Consider the following 15,322-nt stretch of genomic DNA (forward strand, 5'->3'; position numbering starts at 1 on the left):
GGGATGAAGTTTCCAGAGATACGAAAGATAAACACTGCTTCACACAGTGCTCCAGCAGAAGAAATGGCACCTTTCTAATCAGCTAATTTACCATTTCAGGATCTCATGGGAAGAAGATGAACAAGTAGAGACATCTATCAGCTAGTTGTCAGGATAATGCCTTGTCTACATACACATGCTGTCTCTACAGTCAAGTTCTAGAACCTAAGAAGCACCTGGTGACAGGGATTCTTGGCTGGGTAAGTATCTCAAACATCAATCTTTTCATACTTCTCTCTTCCTGACTTCAAGGAAAAAAAACACCTCAAAGCACAAGGTGCAAACCTGGCCAGGGATCTGCAGGAGTAAGACAGAATGACCAAATGAAATAGGAAACAGCTTCAGAATGAACTGCAGTTCTTGTAGTCTTCTGGAGAAAGTAGTAATAAAAAGCCTCTACATTTAAAATCTAAAGGCATCTGGATGCATCAAGGAAATCAAACCATGTTTCAGTATCTTATGAATAGAAAAATTTGAAATAATCAAGACAGTTGCAACAGCTTCTCTACTATTCTACACCAAATCTCTTGGATGGGGTGGCAGGGGAAAAGAGCAGAAAGTTGCTTTTCAGGCAGAGAAAAACAAAAATGATCCATAGATAATCCAGTCAAGGTCTTTAAATACACAGCTGCTTCTGCATCAGGCAGAACAGGCTGCAAGGTGTAAGGAACAGTTTTAACATCCTCTTTAGACAAAACTACCCTGTTCCATCACCAGCAAAAGCCGATCAGTGGCAGATCTCCCAGAATCAGAGAGATGCAGCCTTCCTTACCAAAGAGTTTTGAGGATGCCTAAGTTCAGATAAAGACTGGACAAATCCAAAAAAGGTCTGGTTCAGGAAATATGCTGAGCTGCAAACATCTGGCAGCTGAGCCTCTTCACCTCTATGTTTTTTTCAGTCCTTACTCTCCTGCCAAGATGACTTATTTTGGCTATTGCTAGACTATGGACACTATGGAGCTGAGCAAGCCCATGCCACATTCAGCATAGCTGCTTTTACATGAACTCAGGGAAAGGCAGAGGAGCTCACTCAGCACTCACTGTAAGAGAGGAGAAATTAGCATCAGACCTATGTGAGTTATTAGAAACACCTTCCTATGGCAAGTCTGATACTACAAAGTATCAGTAAAGTGTAGAGCAAGTTGCAAAGGCAAGAAACAGGAAGAGGTGATACAACATCAAAATAGCTTGATGTTTATCCAGTTAAAGCATTATGGGTCCCCTAAAATCCTGGATAAGGACTGAAAGTTTTTATTCTTCACAAATAAAGGACAGAAAAAGTTTCAGTAGCTCATGCAATAGCAATCTTTGCCTAATTTCTTCACTACAGGAAAGCTCTCTTCCTTCCTCTCACAAGAGATAATAAAGCAAAAGCTGTTGATGGAGTCAAAACAGAACAAAGGCAGTGACTCATCTCCTGTCTCTGAGGTAGCAGAGGTGGGAAGTTGCATACATACACTTTCCCAACAAAAACAAAGCAGCCTTGTACAGTGAGCGGCAGCAGCACTGCAGTGCTGCCCCTTGCAGGGTGAGCAAGGTGAGTGCATGCTGCCTGCTGGGAGTAGATCCACACCACCAGAGCACTGGCAACATGGGACATTTCACCTGCAAATAAAGCAAGTGTCCTCTACAAGAGAAAGAATCGGTTGTTTTACCAGCAGCATGGCTTATGGCCATTTAAAAGTATGTGAAATCACAGCCTGAGAAACCTCCTCTGGCTCACCACCCCGGTATGGTGGTCCATCAGTATTTCAGTTGTGCTGAGCCACTAAAATGGTCTGAATTAAAAGATAACCTTGCAAAATGTCCAAACAATTGATCTCAGGCACACAGGCTGTGACTGTGGGATCACAGTCCTCAGCTGCCAGCTGCAGTGATACCACACAACACTGGACAGGACTACTGAAGCCACCTGGCCGTGTTGCCACCCCATCCCACGTGTGGACACAACAAGGGCCCATCCAACAGAGCCAAGCAGAAGCACAATGTGCAGCCCCAGCAGACACCAAGCAGACCAGGGAAGGCTGGGAAGCATCAAACAGATCCTACCAAGCTACAGAAGAGAAGCAGCCAGCCAAGGGAAACTGTGGTGGGCTAAGTCAGTCATTCAGCAAGAACTATGTGGGTGGGTCCTGAAAGTGCACACTAGGGCACAGCTAATGCTGCTCACAGAATGCAAGAGAAATGCCTGTAGAGAGGATAAAACTGCACATGTAAGCACACCATTTGACATTCTGCTTCTGCACTCCTTGGCTTATTTTAAACAGAATGCCACTTCAGAAAAAAAAAATACCTGGCGCACAAACAGCAGACTAAGTGCATATGTTGCACAAACTACTGAATGCAAAGTCAATAAATGTCAATAAACCCTTCCATTTAATAACAGAGTGGAGCAAATGTGTCATTTGTATTTCAGTAATTTCTCAAAAACCTCAGGATGAGGACATCAATCCACTGGACACTGCAATCATAACAGCTAAGTCTCTAACCTGAAAAATATACAAGTTGGAATTTAAGTAAAAATGTAACACACAAGCAGGAGGGTAAGAAGCAGCACAAACTATCATTCTAATTGTCATTACAAAAAAACCCCCAAACCCTACAGAATACAAGAAGTAAACTCTTGAAATTACAGCATAACTGGAGTTTAGGATCTACAATCAAAGCCATAATACTCTTTGGGAAAAACAGAATAACTGTAGTTCAACTACTGCTGTTTAGATATGCGAACATTACACTTTCACACCATCGACACACTTTCCGACAGCAGCAAAACCAGATTACAAAGGGCAAAGAGGGTGGGTGGGGAAAGAGCCCTAATAGGAAGCAAAGGACCCTTCGTTACAGTCTTAACCAAAGGGGAGAACAGCTACAAAACAAAGTGTCTGTAAGCTTACAGCCCATTCCAGGGACTATTTAAATCTCTCCTCATCTGAGGCTCTTATTCATGAATGCTGACATTCCAGTCCTGCCAGCACAAAGCACAGGGCTTAACTGCACACCACAGGGAGCTCCCAGGAAAACAAGTCAATTAGAAGAGTCACGTGCAGGTACTTGGTTTCTGCAGACTACAACTTTTTTTTTTTTTTTTTTTTTTAATACAAAAAACCCACCAAACCAAAAATCAAAGCAACTTCCAAGTAGTAACCACGTTCTCATCATCACAACATAAGCGTTGTCGGTAAAAGTTGGGGTAACTCCCCAGAAAATATTGACTCGGTGATATCTTGCAGTTTTTAATACTGGTAAGTGAATCCCATTTAGAGTTCTACCCATAACACTTCTTTACCAGCATTTCCTTCTGTTGCCAATCCACCACAGATTGCTTCTCATGCTCTCAAATGCTGGAACACAATTCCCTGATTTGTGCCGTAGTCAGGAAACTTCATTAACAAATCTAATCACACATGCAAATTCCTCTACAAAGCTGCTGTGGTGCAAGTCCCTTCAAGACAGAAATCTTATTTTGGTAAAGCTGAAGCCCACACTGACTCAGCAGCAGCTTTGCTCATACAACTGTCTGAAGTTCATGGAAAACACCAGAAAACCTTTTGAACCCAGGCAAATCTGCAGTGCAAAAAAAAATGTTTTCCAACTGTTAAGTGAGGCAGCTCATTTAGTGAACAAACTCCCAAGAAATTTCAAGTCCTTTTCAATGTAACTTGAAAAAACAAAATTGCATTTAAAGCCTGCTACTTACAAGCAACATTTTTGTAAATGTCAACAGTCCTATACTGAATTTTCATAAATAACTATGGGAAAAAAGTCCTTGGCTACAACAGCGTATGTGTATAATTATGAAAATGGTACCATTTTGTCCTGGCAGAAACCTTAATTTCTTTGCTGTTGCAGGGAAGACTCATCTTGCCTAGAACCCAACACCAATTGCTCAGGGGAAGAAAAGCAGAAGAGTGGAAGAAACAAGCAGCAACCAGTATCAATGAAAGAAGCTCAGAAAGCTGAAGAAATTTACTGCAGAAATGTGTCCTTCACAGCTTAGTCAGAGCAGCCTAACAAGCCATATAACAATTCCAACATATTAAAAGATCAGATTAGGACAAAACAAAAAGAAAGTGAAAATTAATACTTTTGCAACAAAGTTCTTGCTAGTATTTCTTAACAAATCTTAAAAATTAACTGGGAGAAACCAGGAATATATGCAGCAGCTTTCAAACAGTCTTAATACTGCATACATCTAAAATTCTGTCTGCTGAAATGTAAGGAATCAAACTTTACTACCAAACAAAACAGTCATGCATACAAGTAGATTCAACAGTAGAATTACTGGATTAGAAGCCACATTCAGCCTTATAACCTCAATGAAATGAGTGGGGCAACTAAAAACAGCCCACTGCTCACTACAAAAGGATGGCATTGTAAATAGTGCAGCAAGAAAACAAAGAGAAATTTGACAAAAGAAAGCAAAATAAAGGGTTTGCCACATTAGAAATGGCCAAAGTATCTCGATACTGAAACTAGAGAGCACACTAGTTGGGTGTATGATCTGAAATCACTGAATTTTAAGCAGCAATAATTTAATTTGCAGAATTAAGTCTTGCTGCATCTAAAAAATCAGGCAATACATGTATTCCTGGCAAAAGTGAAACACAGGTGGCAGAAACACGCACATTAAAATAAAAAAGCAACAACTCTCAAATGAGTATACACATCCATATGTATATTTACATAGATGTGCACACTTTTTTTTAATGAAACCCTGAGCATTTGTGCAAATACAATGACAAATGAAGGGGAGGCACCAGGAAAATCTGGGGATAGTCTCATAAAGCTTTAAATTCATATCTTAGCTGGGAAGCAACCACAAGAAGACACAACAATCTAAAAATATCTGAGAGATGTAAACTTAAAAGGAAGCAGGATTAAGGAATGAGAACAGAAATAAGAGAACACATTAAGTCAAAGCAAAATTCTGGTCAAGCATCTAATTACAGAAGTACTTTCTGAAGATCTTATTGAAAATATCACCCATTAAAGACATGTAGAATTAAATTTAAAAGGGCTCTAGGAGAAATCTCACCTAAGCACCTGCAAAGACAAAGGTTACAAGATTATTTACTCAATATTTCCAAGTTACTAGCTTCCTACTCTTCTAAATGTAACCCATCATATTTATATATAAAGCCACCCCCAAAAAAAGAGTTCATAGAAGTGTGCACATTGAAAGAGAACTGAGATAAATTCTAGGTTTAACAATTTGATTTGACTTTAAAAACATGGTTTCAGGACATTTTCTCCATTAATTTGCGAAAGTTTGAGGTGATCCTAGATGAGAGATCAACTACAGTTATGCACTAGAACTGGAAAGACTCAAATGTCTCCCAAATTCAATTACATCTTTCTATCCACTGTTTACACTCAGGATGTTAACAAATGAAGACGGCTTTTCAGAACACTGAACTCAATCTACTACAACCTTGATGTCTTAAATACATGCGTAGATTTTTTACGCTTTTAAATAAAGTTATTTCTAACAATTCTAACCAAAGAATTTCATATTCCACCCCAAAACTACCTTTGCCTTTTGCTTTCCCACCCACCAACCCGTAACAGAGATACCAGCTGTGAACTGAGATGTGCAGAATCATCACTGAGCACAATATAAATTCTCCAGCACCACCTTGTTGGAAATGTTTCAAAGCTTTGAGCAAAAAGACACTGAGCATGAGAACACATGGTTCTTGGCAATCCCCACTTAATATCTCTGAGCAGCTTTGACCTGGATCACCAGGATTCTTTGCAGCACATCCCAGTGGCAGCTCACCTCGACCTCTAGAGGAACTTCGACCTCGAGGAGCCCCTACCACCGTTCCTCCTCCGCGTCCCGTCAGCCGCAGGACAGCAGCACTGTTTACAGACATCGAGAAATTCCTCTGCCAAGAGAAAGAGTCACGTCAGATTTGACTGGAAAAACCTTCACAAGGAAACCACAAACAAATACATAAAAAACCCCAATAAAAACCAAACAAAATGAAAAAACAGAAACATTTACCATTATCTTAAATTTGGCTTTGGTTTCATTAAAAATTCTCTATAATTAACACTAGAAGGAAAAAGGATTCCATGCTCATATGAGCAGCTGAAGTAGTCTCTAAAAGGATCTTGGCCAGTATTACCATTTTGAAGTTACTTAGCTGAGCTTTCTAAGCTCTGAAGTAAGCATCTGAACACCTACTCCTCTATCAGGCGATGCCAGCACAGAAACCATCAGAACATCAGCAGTGTCAAACACACATTCTGCTGCAGGAAGAGACTGGTACCTGCCCATACCTGACACAAATAATTAATACCGATTCTAAACTTACTTCTTAAGCAAAGCAGGAAAATGTAACGACCAAGAGAGCTTGAATAAAATTATATTTACCAATCTCCTTTGCAGAAATAAATCTTTTTATTCTCTAAAAATCACAGGAGTAATATATTTTAGGAAAAACTAAGTGTACTTAAGGCTTCTGAAATTTAAGTGACACTCATTTTCGTAAGAAAATAAGCACCAGTAAAATACAACTTTAGCTTAATATGAAACAATGGCTAAAGAAAAAGCTATTTCAATAAAGAATGGATAAATATAACCAACTCTGGCCCTATTCTCTGAGCACAAATACTTAGAAAACTGGGCCAAAGAATTCAGAAGCACATTCAGAAACATTAACAAGTAAATCTATATGGACAGACATCCTGATTGCAAGTTTTGAATAATTAGAATGCAAAGGACTCCAAACAGCTGTTATATCAGGCTTCTTGAATGGAACTTAAAGCCAGCAAGCTGCTTACATCAACTCATGTGAAATACTATGACTTTGAAGGTCTTCAGAGAACAATGAGACAAGTGATTATATACTATTTAAATCTATATCACTAACATCAAACCCAAGAGGAGTTTTAATACATTACAGAAACATTTCAGAAATTGCTTGGTATGTGCTCCCTACAAAAGTAGATCTTCCTTCAAGAGAGAACTGGTAACTAATTAGACTTAAGGGAAAAGAAAAAATGCAGTCATGCATGGCAAAAAAGCAAGGTCAGCTCCAGTAAATCTGTTTTCTGATCTAGCTCTTAAAGTTTAAAGCAACCATTTCAACTGCAAGTCAAAAGGAACCACCTCCATGTGCCTCTGAGCAAACCACCACCTTTCCAGGTGTTGACACTTCTGCTTTTCTGTGAAGCACTGAAATATTTCACTACAAAAACATATTGAAGCTATTATCAGAATCGTTGTCTTGCACAGGAGATTCTTCGGTTTTTAAATGCCTTATTCTTCCTGTAAGAACAAAATAACCTTATTTTCTTTTCCAATTCATTTTTAATTTGACTTGTCTGCCTGAACTCTGAGCAACTTCTCCCTCCCCTTTGTAGAGCCTGCTGCAGTAAAAGCATAGTGGTAACAACCCACACAGGAAGATCACAATAAGCAATAAAAAAAGCAAAGTCAAAAAGCAAAAATTGCCCTACTGTTGGTCAGTGTATTCCTCCGATGACCAATGCTGAGCACCCACACCAAAGGAGAAAGCTGCCACAAAACATCTTTAGCAGCAAATGAAGATGCCTTAGGAAATGGATGCCAGGAAAATAACCAAGGAAAACACAAAAGGACCTCCAGAGTATTCAGCAAGAGTTTGAGCCACCCTTAATATGCAAACAGGTAAGACCAAGACAACCAAATTGTCCCCTAGTGCAAACAGGAAAATGGGGAGCAGTGGGAAAGGCAAAGGAACATGTGCTGTACATTGCCAGTGCTCTGGTGGAAAGCCCTGTTGAAGCCATCTGCAGAATCCTCCTTTGCTTCAACACACACTACCCTGGAAACAGACATTTACAATCATAGATTTGTCTAAGATATTTCATTACATTAGGTGAATCAGCTGAACTCTGGGTTAGTTCAACAACTTTATCTTCAGAAAAGTAACATTTTACATAAAAAGAATCAGCAATTCCACCCAAAGTGTGTCCATGTCCTGTTACAGGGAACACTGTAGTCTTAAGTATCTAATTAAATACTACAAGACTAAACAATTTAAAGTTTAAATTCATACAGCTGACATGATCTGTCATCCATCCCTATATAATACATCTTTAAATCAGCTTGAGACAAGTTCTTTCCATAGTACACATATAACTGCAGTGCCATCAGGTGCATAACACAGCAGGAATTGTTCCGAATCTAAGGCCAAAGTAATCCTGACAGGCTCAGCTGCAACTGAACACTACACCAAAGTACCAGTGCTCTGATCAGCCTCTCCCACTAAGGACTCCCAAAGCCCCGCCCCTCAAGTTCTGAGACAACAATTCTAGCCTAAGTATTCATGGAGGGGCTACAAAAGTCTTTTAAACTCACTTTTGTCAATCTTAATTCTAAGAACTTTCCTGCACCACAGCTAGCAGTGAATCCTTTAATATTCACCTCAAGATCACTCCTGAACATGATTCTTAATGATAAACAATGTTATGTCATGGGGAACAAACACCAGAGTTCCCAATGTAAAAAACACCATTCCCTTGGTTCCTTGAATCAGTCATGAAGACAGGAAAAAAAGGACATGAAAAACCAGATGTTCACATCCTCTGGGTCCCCAGAGAGCATTAAAAGATTTCTTAAAAAGGGAATATGAACCTCTTCTTTCAGATTATGATTTCTGTGGAGATTTTAGAAAATTGTTAAGCTGCTTAAAGGCTCCTGTATGATTACAGGTGAAAAGGAGCAGGAAAAAGCACTGACGTGGTATACACCAACTCCTCATGAGTTTTCAACACTGGTGAAACACTGGACTCTACAGTAGAGGACCATATCTGTCCCTGAAGCTCAGCAGCACCTACATCTCACCTGTACTGAGCACACTCTCAGTACCACAGCCTTCAACTCGCGCTGTTCCTTGCAGAGAGTATCCTGACAATCACCAAAATCAGCATCCCCTTAAACTGTAAAAGGCCCACAGTCCTTCCTGAAGGACTCCACTATGCATCAGCAAAAGAATATGTCCAAACACATTTACACAAAGGTTCAACATTTCAATGTGCTATTGTATGTCCAGCTGACCGTTTCTGGGGCTTGCTCCTGAATCCCTTCTCTTCCTACTCAAGAACAGGAGCTAAGGTAAGACTTCACATGAAAGCATAGTCTCAATTTCAGCTGGCTTTTAAGACTAACTATGACATGAAGTGCTCACAGTGTATCCATGTGAACTCAAATATAACTGCTGATTGAAAACTAAACCATTATTATCTTGTGTGAAATGACAGCATCCTAATGAGACAGAAGAAATACGGACCAACTCTGACGAGGAAGAAGTCCGGAAGAGATGAAGAGGATATGCCAAAACACCCACACACAAAATGAAATGAAAAATTCAAGAACAAAACAGCCTGGGGCAGGCAAAGGAAGGAGGGTGCTCTGATATACTAAGAAACTAATAGTAACACCATCCACCCCTGCAAAAAATCAAATTACTCAAGCCAGTAAAAACACTCACCTTCCTATTACAAAAGAAACAACAACAACAAAAAATAAAACCAAACCATTTACTACTTGAAGTAAGAAAAGTGCTAAGAAACATGAAAAATCAGAGAGCGACTGCAAAATCAAAAGTTCTGACAGCCAGAAAGAGGAAACCAGTTCAGAGTCAAAAGTCAGAGGCACTTATCCGGAGAAGATGGGTGTTCTCCCACCTTTGATTAGGAAATTCTTCCTATTTGATTAGGAATTAAATTTAAAGCAACAGCTTCCAAAGACCAGTCATCCTTGAAATAGAACCCTTATGGACTACCTGCTCTCATTCTCATCCCCCTCCATTTGGTTATATACCTGTAAACACCAAAGGAGGAGATAAACAAGCAACTGCTTATACATAGAGCAGTAAAATGCATCTTCTTAATACATGTTAACAGTCTAAAAACTTCAGCACTTCTCTAAAGAACACAAAACCGAGGCTACAGAACTTAGCCACTTCTGTGACTCTCTGGTTACCAAAGAGAAGGTGGTAAAAAACTGTAGAAAACGTCACTGATCTGAAAATGGTGCATACCTAAAAAATAGGTAACACTTCCCAGACTGCGATCCCGAATTTAACAACCTGTCTGCCTTCAACAGAACACTGGATGAAAAAACATTTTTTTCAAATGTAAGACAATAATTGAGCATGGATAGAATTTAAACTTTATGCTGACACAGTATGCTTTCATAATTCCTTTCTCTGTGTCCTAGGTTACAATGAAAAGGTGTAACCAAAGGTATGTATTGTATTACGATCTTCACAAGCTGTTAAAATAGGTGAGGCAATGCTCTTTATCCCCTCCATGACTCACCCACGGTAACTCCCTCTGGGGGACAGTCTCCACTAATGGGCCACCAGTGTCTCCCACGATTCACAGAAATACATCATCCCACTGTGAGATGCCCTGCCCAGGGGGAGGAACCAAACAATCCTACCTTTATATAATCTGAGGCTGAGAACACCAGGAGAGCACTACCACTGGATTCCCAGAGGACAAGAGCTCAATAACCACCACAGGACCTCCAGAGAAGGACTCTCTACAGGATCACTGCTTCAACAAAACCACATCCAGCACTCCAACAGGACTGTTGCCACCATTTAATCAGACTGCTGCCACCACCCTGACCAACAGGGTGTCAAGGTTGTATCCTTGCTCTGTCAGTTTAAGTCAGAGTTTCTGTACTATTGCCTTTATTTTAATTTTCCTATTATATTGTAGTTCTAACCTGGAATCTCCTGGTGGTATGCTTTCAAAACTAGTACACTCTGAGATTTTATTGTTTTTCTAAATGGAAGCACACTCTTTATTAAGTCTTTACACTAATAACAATCTAAAGATTTAAAAAGAAAAAAAATACAAACCTGTTCTTCTTCTGTAAAAGGTACAAGTGCCAGTGGTGGCAGGGGCTCCTCTTGTAAAATAGGCAAAAATTCCTTATCCAGAAGGTCTGAAGGTATCTGTATGAAAGAAAAAGAGCATTCTACTACATCCAAGCATTTTCACTTCAGGGATGATGCCACACACACTGATGCACAAGAAATTTTTCTTCTGCCCGCCAACTCTGTCTCCATCTACTCAGTACTTTCAATAACTCTTATTGTGGGTGGGTATAACTCTGCTGCAAATTTACAACCCTCAGTAAAAAAAAAAAAATTCTTATAAACAAGGCATCCAAAGCAACACCCACACACAGACATCAGAACACACCACTGAAGCTGAAATCCAAATTAAGTGACATTTCATCTGGTAAATTAAAAACTATTGCTTTTAACTTCAACACATTTTTATAGCCAGATTATAGCCATCTACCACCTACAGCACAGAGGTTTTATTTGATTTCAAGTAAGCAACTCCAATTTACAACCAACCAGGGGAGTAAAAAACAAAACCAAACACAAGCCAACCATTAATACACACACAAAAAAAAAAGCCAAGTACAATGAAACTATATGTATAGATTAACTAGAGAACACTAATGATTTAAATCAAAATAAATTTTAACACTAATTTTGAGTCAGAAGCTCCGTCAACAGATGTGACCTTGAGAACATAGACAAGAACCTCCAATCACATACAGCCAAGTGAACTCCAACTATGCCACTGGACAACTACTTCAAAAATACTTCATTCATACCACTAAAGACATTTTTTCATTTAGATATATGCTAGCAGAAATCTTCCTGCTTTCAGTCAGACTCTCTTTTAATTAGAGATGCAACAGCTTTAAAACATCACTGTCATCTACTAGCTGACTAGAATGACTGTCAAGAGCCCTCTCAGTCTTCATAACTAGAGCCACTCAACACCCTGGAAACATGGTTATCAAAATAAAGACACTCTAATCAGTGCCCTTCTGGCAAACACATAGGAAGAAAATATTCTTTTGGACTATTCAGAAGGATCAGAGAACTTCCTGTAACACAGGATATTTGAGGGTTGCTCTGAATCAGCCCCAGAAGCAGAGGTCTCAGCATCATCTGACAAAACAAACACAAACTGCAAAAAACAATCACTTCTGACTGGCTGACCTACTCAAGCATAACATCAAGAGTTAAATTATACTTTCCTGTAGAACAGGACAATTCTCCCTGTTAAAGCACAGCTTTAAGCTATACCACACTTAACAGACTGAGAAAAATCTTTGCCATTCAATGCCCTTCAATCCATGTTTAAGCAATGCAGAACTCCCAGTGTTGTATGAGATTGTCAGCACAGCCAAGACAGGATAGGAACATGGAGCTGTGTGTGCACATCCCCATTCCAAGCTTAAGGTACAATCCTGACATCATTTCTTGGAGTCCCTCCCTCCCTCAAGGGTGAGCTCTCAGGGGAATTCAGACTTCCAAGTCTGCTGCAACAATAAACCAACCACAGACACCACCTAAAGAAAAACCCAATGTTTACAACAGCAAAATGTATCAATCATTTGCCTGAAAGATCTCTGAAAATTTATATCATCTTTTTTTTACATCACTGAGAACTTCTGTTAGAAGTGAAACCAGAAGGAAGTTCTTGATTTTCTATACTGCTCTGGTGTATTCCGTACCATTGTTTCTGTGTCCTGATTCCCAGAGGAACGAGCTACCTGATGACTGCTCTCATTGGGCTAGTTACCTGCTGAAGTGAACTGACTTAAAATGGGATAAACAGAGACCTCATCCATTTTTCAGATGATCTGCTCAGATGATTTATTGCCTGACTTCATAGCTGAATCAAATAACTATTATGCACTATATTAAATAAAATCCTACTGAGGCAAGCAAATCTGCACAGCTGCAAGGAGACTTTAACCCTCAGTCATCTGTGGCAGTGGGACTGAATATGACAATCAGGTTTTTTTGTTCACTAGGGTACAGGAAGTTACCCCCTAAAATGGAAAAAAAACCCAAATAAAAAAAACCCACACAAAGAAACAAAAGCATAAACAAACAGAACCCCAAAAAACATACTGAATCTGGTAAAAGTGCAATCAAACAAGTGCACACACGAAAACCCCCCACAATCACTCCAGAGATTGCAAAGGATACGAGATATCTTTGTCCACAATCACAAAATACAAACAACTATTCCTAATCACAAGACTGTCATTAGGAATACACAGATCAGGCCACCTTCCTCTTCCTGCTCACCTTATTATCCTTTAGAAAAAGTGCCAACATTTCTTCTCTCCCATAGCGATAGTCTGCTAGTTTGTACTTGGGCAAAGCTGGAGACAGGGGAGGGGATGTCACACTCCCGCCACTAGACAAAGCTCGCAGCCTGGAAGAAAACAGAAGAGCAGTGAACACTGAATTGAGATTTGACACAAAGAAAGTAAATACAGTAGTGAGAGTAAAGACATTAAGAGTTTAACTTAAAACTAAACCTCAGTGCTTCAACAGGAAGAGTGGAAGAACCTCCCTTGTCTCACTCACAGCCAGGAGAGCAAGAAAGAAAAATTCCCATGAGCACATCAAGGAATTCAACCTGCCCCAGGAAAACTCTTATGTTGACGATGCAGCAAGCCAGCTATACCCCTGTAAAGCCTTGCCTAAGCTATTTACACAGGCTGCACACAAATCAGTGGGACATCTTAATGACAACGGTTTCCTTTTGCTAAGAAAAATTCTTCCGATTCTAGAAGAGTGCAGCAAATATTAAGTAAGGAAAGAGTCTATTCAGATGTTTCGTGAAGTTTAATGGAACAGCACAGTAAATTTTATAATGAAGTTTCTTCTTGTGCCTCTGGAATCCTTCCTTACCACAAATCCCTTTTCCACAAGTTAAAATTAATGGCTTTTTTTTTTTCAGAGTGTATATACCATCTAACTTAGGCTATCAATAAAAGAAAAAAATTTAAAAAGATATGTACAAAATACAGTGACACACTACTTCAGAGACATTGGAAGCTGCAATCTAATCAATCTAATCTATGGTAACAGATAAATATGCTATTACATTTGTTCCCATTCCACACAGCTACTTCCTCAGCTACGCAAATATCTGGTATTTTTACATTTGAGGAATGTTTTACAAAAGGATTTGTGTGTCAAGAAACAAAACCCTGCCCATTTTCTTACATTCTCTCTGACGGGCAACTTAGACAAGTAAAACAGTAAAAGCTCTTCTCAGCAATCAAAAAATCCTTGGAAGAGAAGTAGCTCTGAACTAAAACAGTGATTCAGAGGCTACCTTTCACCTAATTATTGAAGCATGCTTTGATTTGTTTTATTGTTCTTTAAACAGAAAAGAAAAAAACCATTTGCAAGTGAAAAGCTGATCTTATTTTTTTAGTTTGGTGCCACCCTGTGGCAGTTCCTGTGTACCACTTCCAAACAAATTCTGCCTGCAGAAGAATTATTTAAAGGATTTGACGGCTCAGTGCAGTGTTCAAAACCAATGACATGACAGACATGACTATACCACAACCCAAAAGAAAAACTGCAAAGCTTATGTTCCATTATTCCTGTAAAAAGATACTAATTCACTGAAGTATAATATATGCTTCTGTGCATAATCTAATCTGGTTTTTAAACTCACTGGAGACTCGCTATGACAGTCCCCTCACTATGACACAGCAATTAAGTTACTGTTGAAATATGTGCTTTTTTTAGAATTGTCTTCCCCCTTCTCTTTTTGTAATGTAACTTTGGCTTCCATCCATCAAGAATCTAATCATGTCTGTCTCTTACACTGAAGAGCACTCCAGCACAAGATATCTGCCTGGTGGGTATATTTATAGATATTGATAAATTCATTCTTTAACCTTCTTTCATTCTAGCAAAATAGACTGAGCTCTCATTGTTTCACAGGCTGCAAATCATGTCGTACTTCTTCACTGAATGCTCTCCAATTTCTGTACATTGTGCACAGAAATGTGTCAGCAAAAGTGGATGTGTTATACAAGTAACAGCTCTAATCACATTCTATGTAGCAACTGTATTTCCTACAACCACTCCCCATTCCCATTCACACACTTGGGGATCAGTGACTCTTCAGAAACCACACCACTCAATTCCCGTTTGTAACTGAAGTCACCAATACTTTAACAAGAAATTGGAAAAAATACTGAATAATCACACCTGTGCAACTGCTCTTCAGCAGAGGCCAGGACAATCATGTCAGACAAGCTGTAAAACTAACAGCTGATGAAATACTATGACATCAGGGATTCCCTGAGCACAACAGCTCTCTTCTCCTGACACAGTTCAATACGAACTTGCAGGACACTGGCATAAAACTCACACTTTTACCATAATCCACAGAGGGATTGGGTTTTTTAGAGCTGGGGAAAAAA

The 15,322-nt window shown here is 39.4% G+C and overlaps 1 protein-coding gene across 9 annotated transcripts in view; it reads right to left on the minus strand.

The window, feature by feature from the left end:
• GIGYF2 (GRB10 interacting GYF protein 2) overlaps nucleotides 1–15,322 on the minus strand; it is a 74,518-nt gene that overhangs the window by 46,753 nt on the left and 12,443 nt on the right. For all 9 annotated transcript variants that reach the window (XM_066194124.1, XM_066194123.1, XM_066194120.1 and 6 more), the window contains 3 exons: nucleotides 13,176–13,305; nucleotides 10,908–11,003; nucleotides 5,822–5,930 (listed from right to left, as the gene is read on the minus strand). In XM_066194124.1, coding sequence (XP_066050221.1) covers nucleotides 5,822–5,930; nucleotides 10,908–11,003; nucleotides 13,176–13,305 — 335 coding nt within the window. The remainder of the gene's footprint in view (nucleotides 1–5,821; nucleotides 5,931–10,907; nucleotides 11,004–13,175; nucleotides 13,306–15,322) is intronic.

The sequence above is a fragment of the Chamaea fasciata genome, unplaced genomic scaffold (assembly GCF_029207755.1).
Source record: "Chamaea fasciata isolate MVZ Bird 193981 ecotype frontalis unplaced genomic scaffold, bChaFas1.0.hap1 SCAF_11, whole genome shotgun sequence".
NCBI lineage: Eukaryota > Metazoa > Chordata > Aves > Passeriformes > Sylviidae > Chamaea > Chamaea fasciata.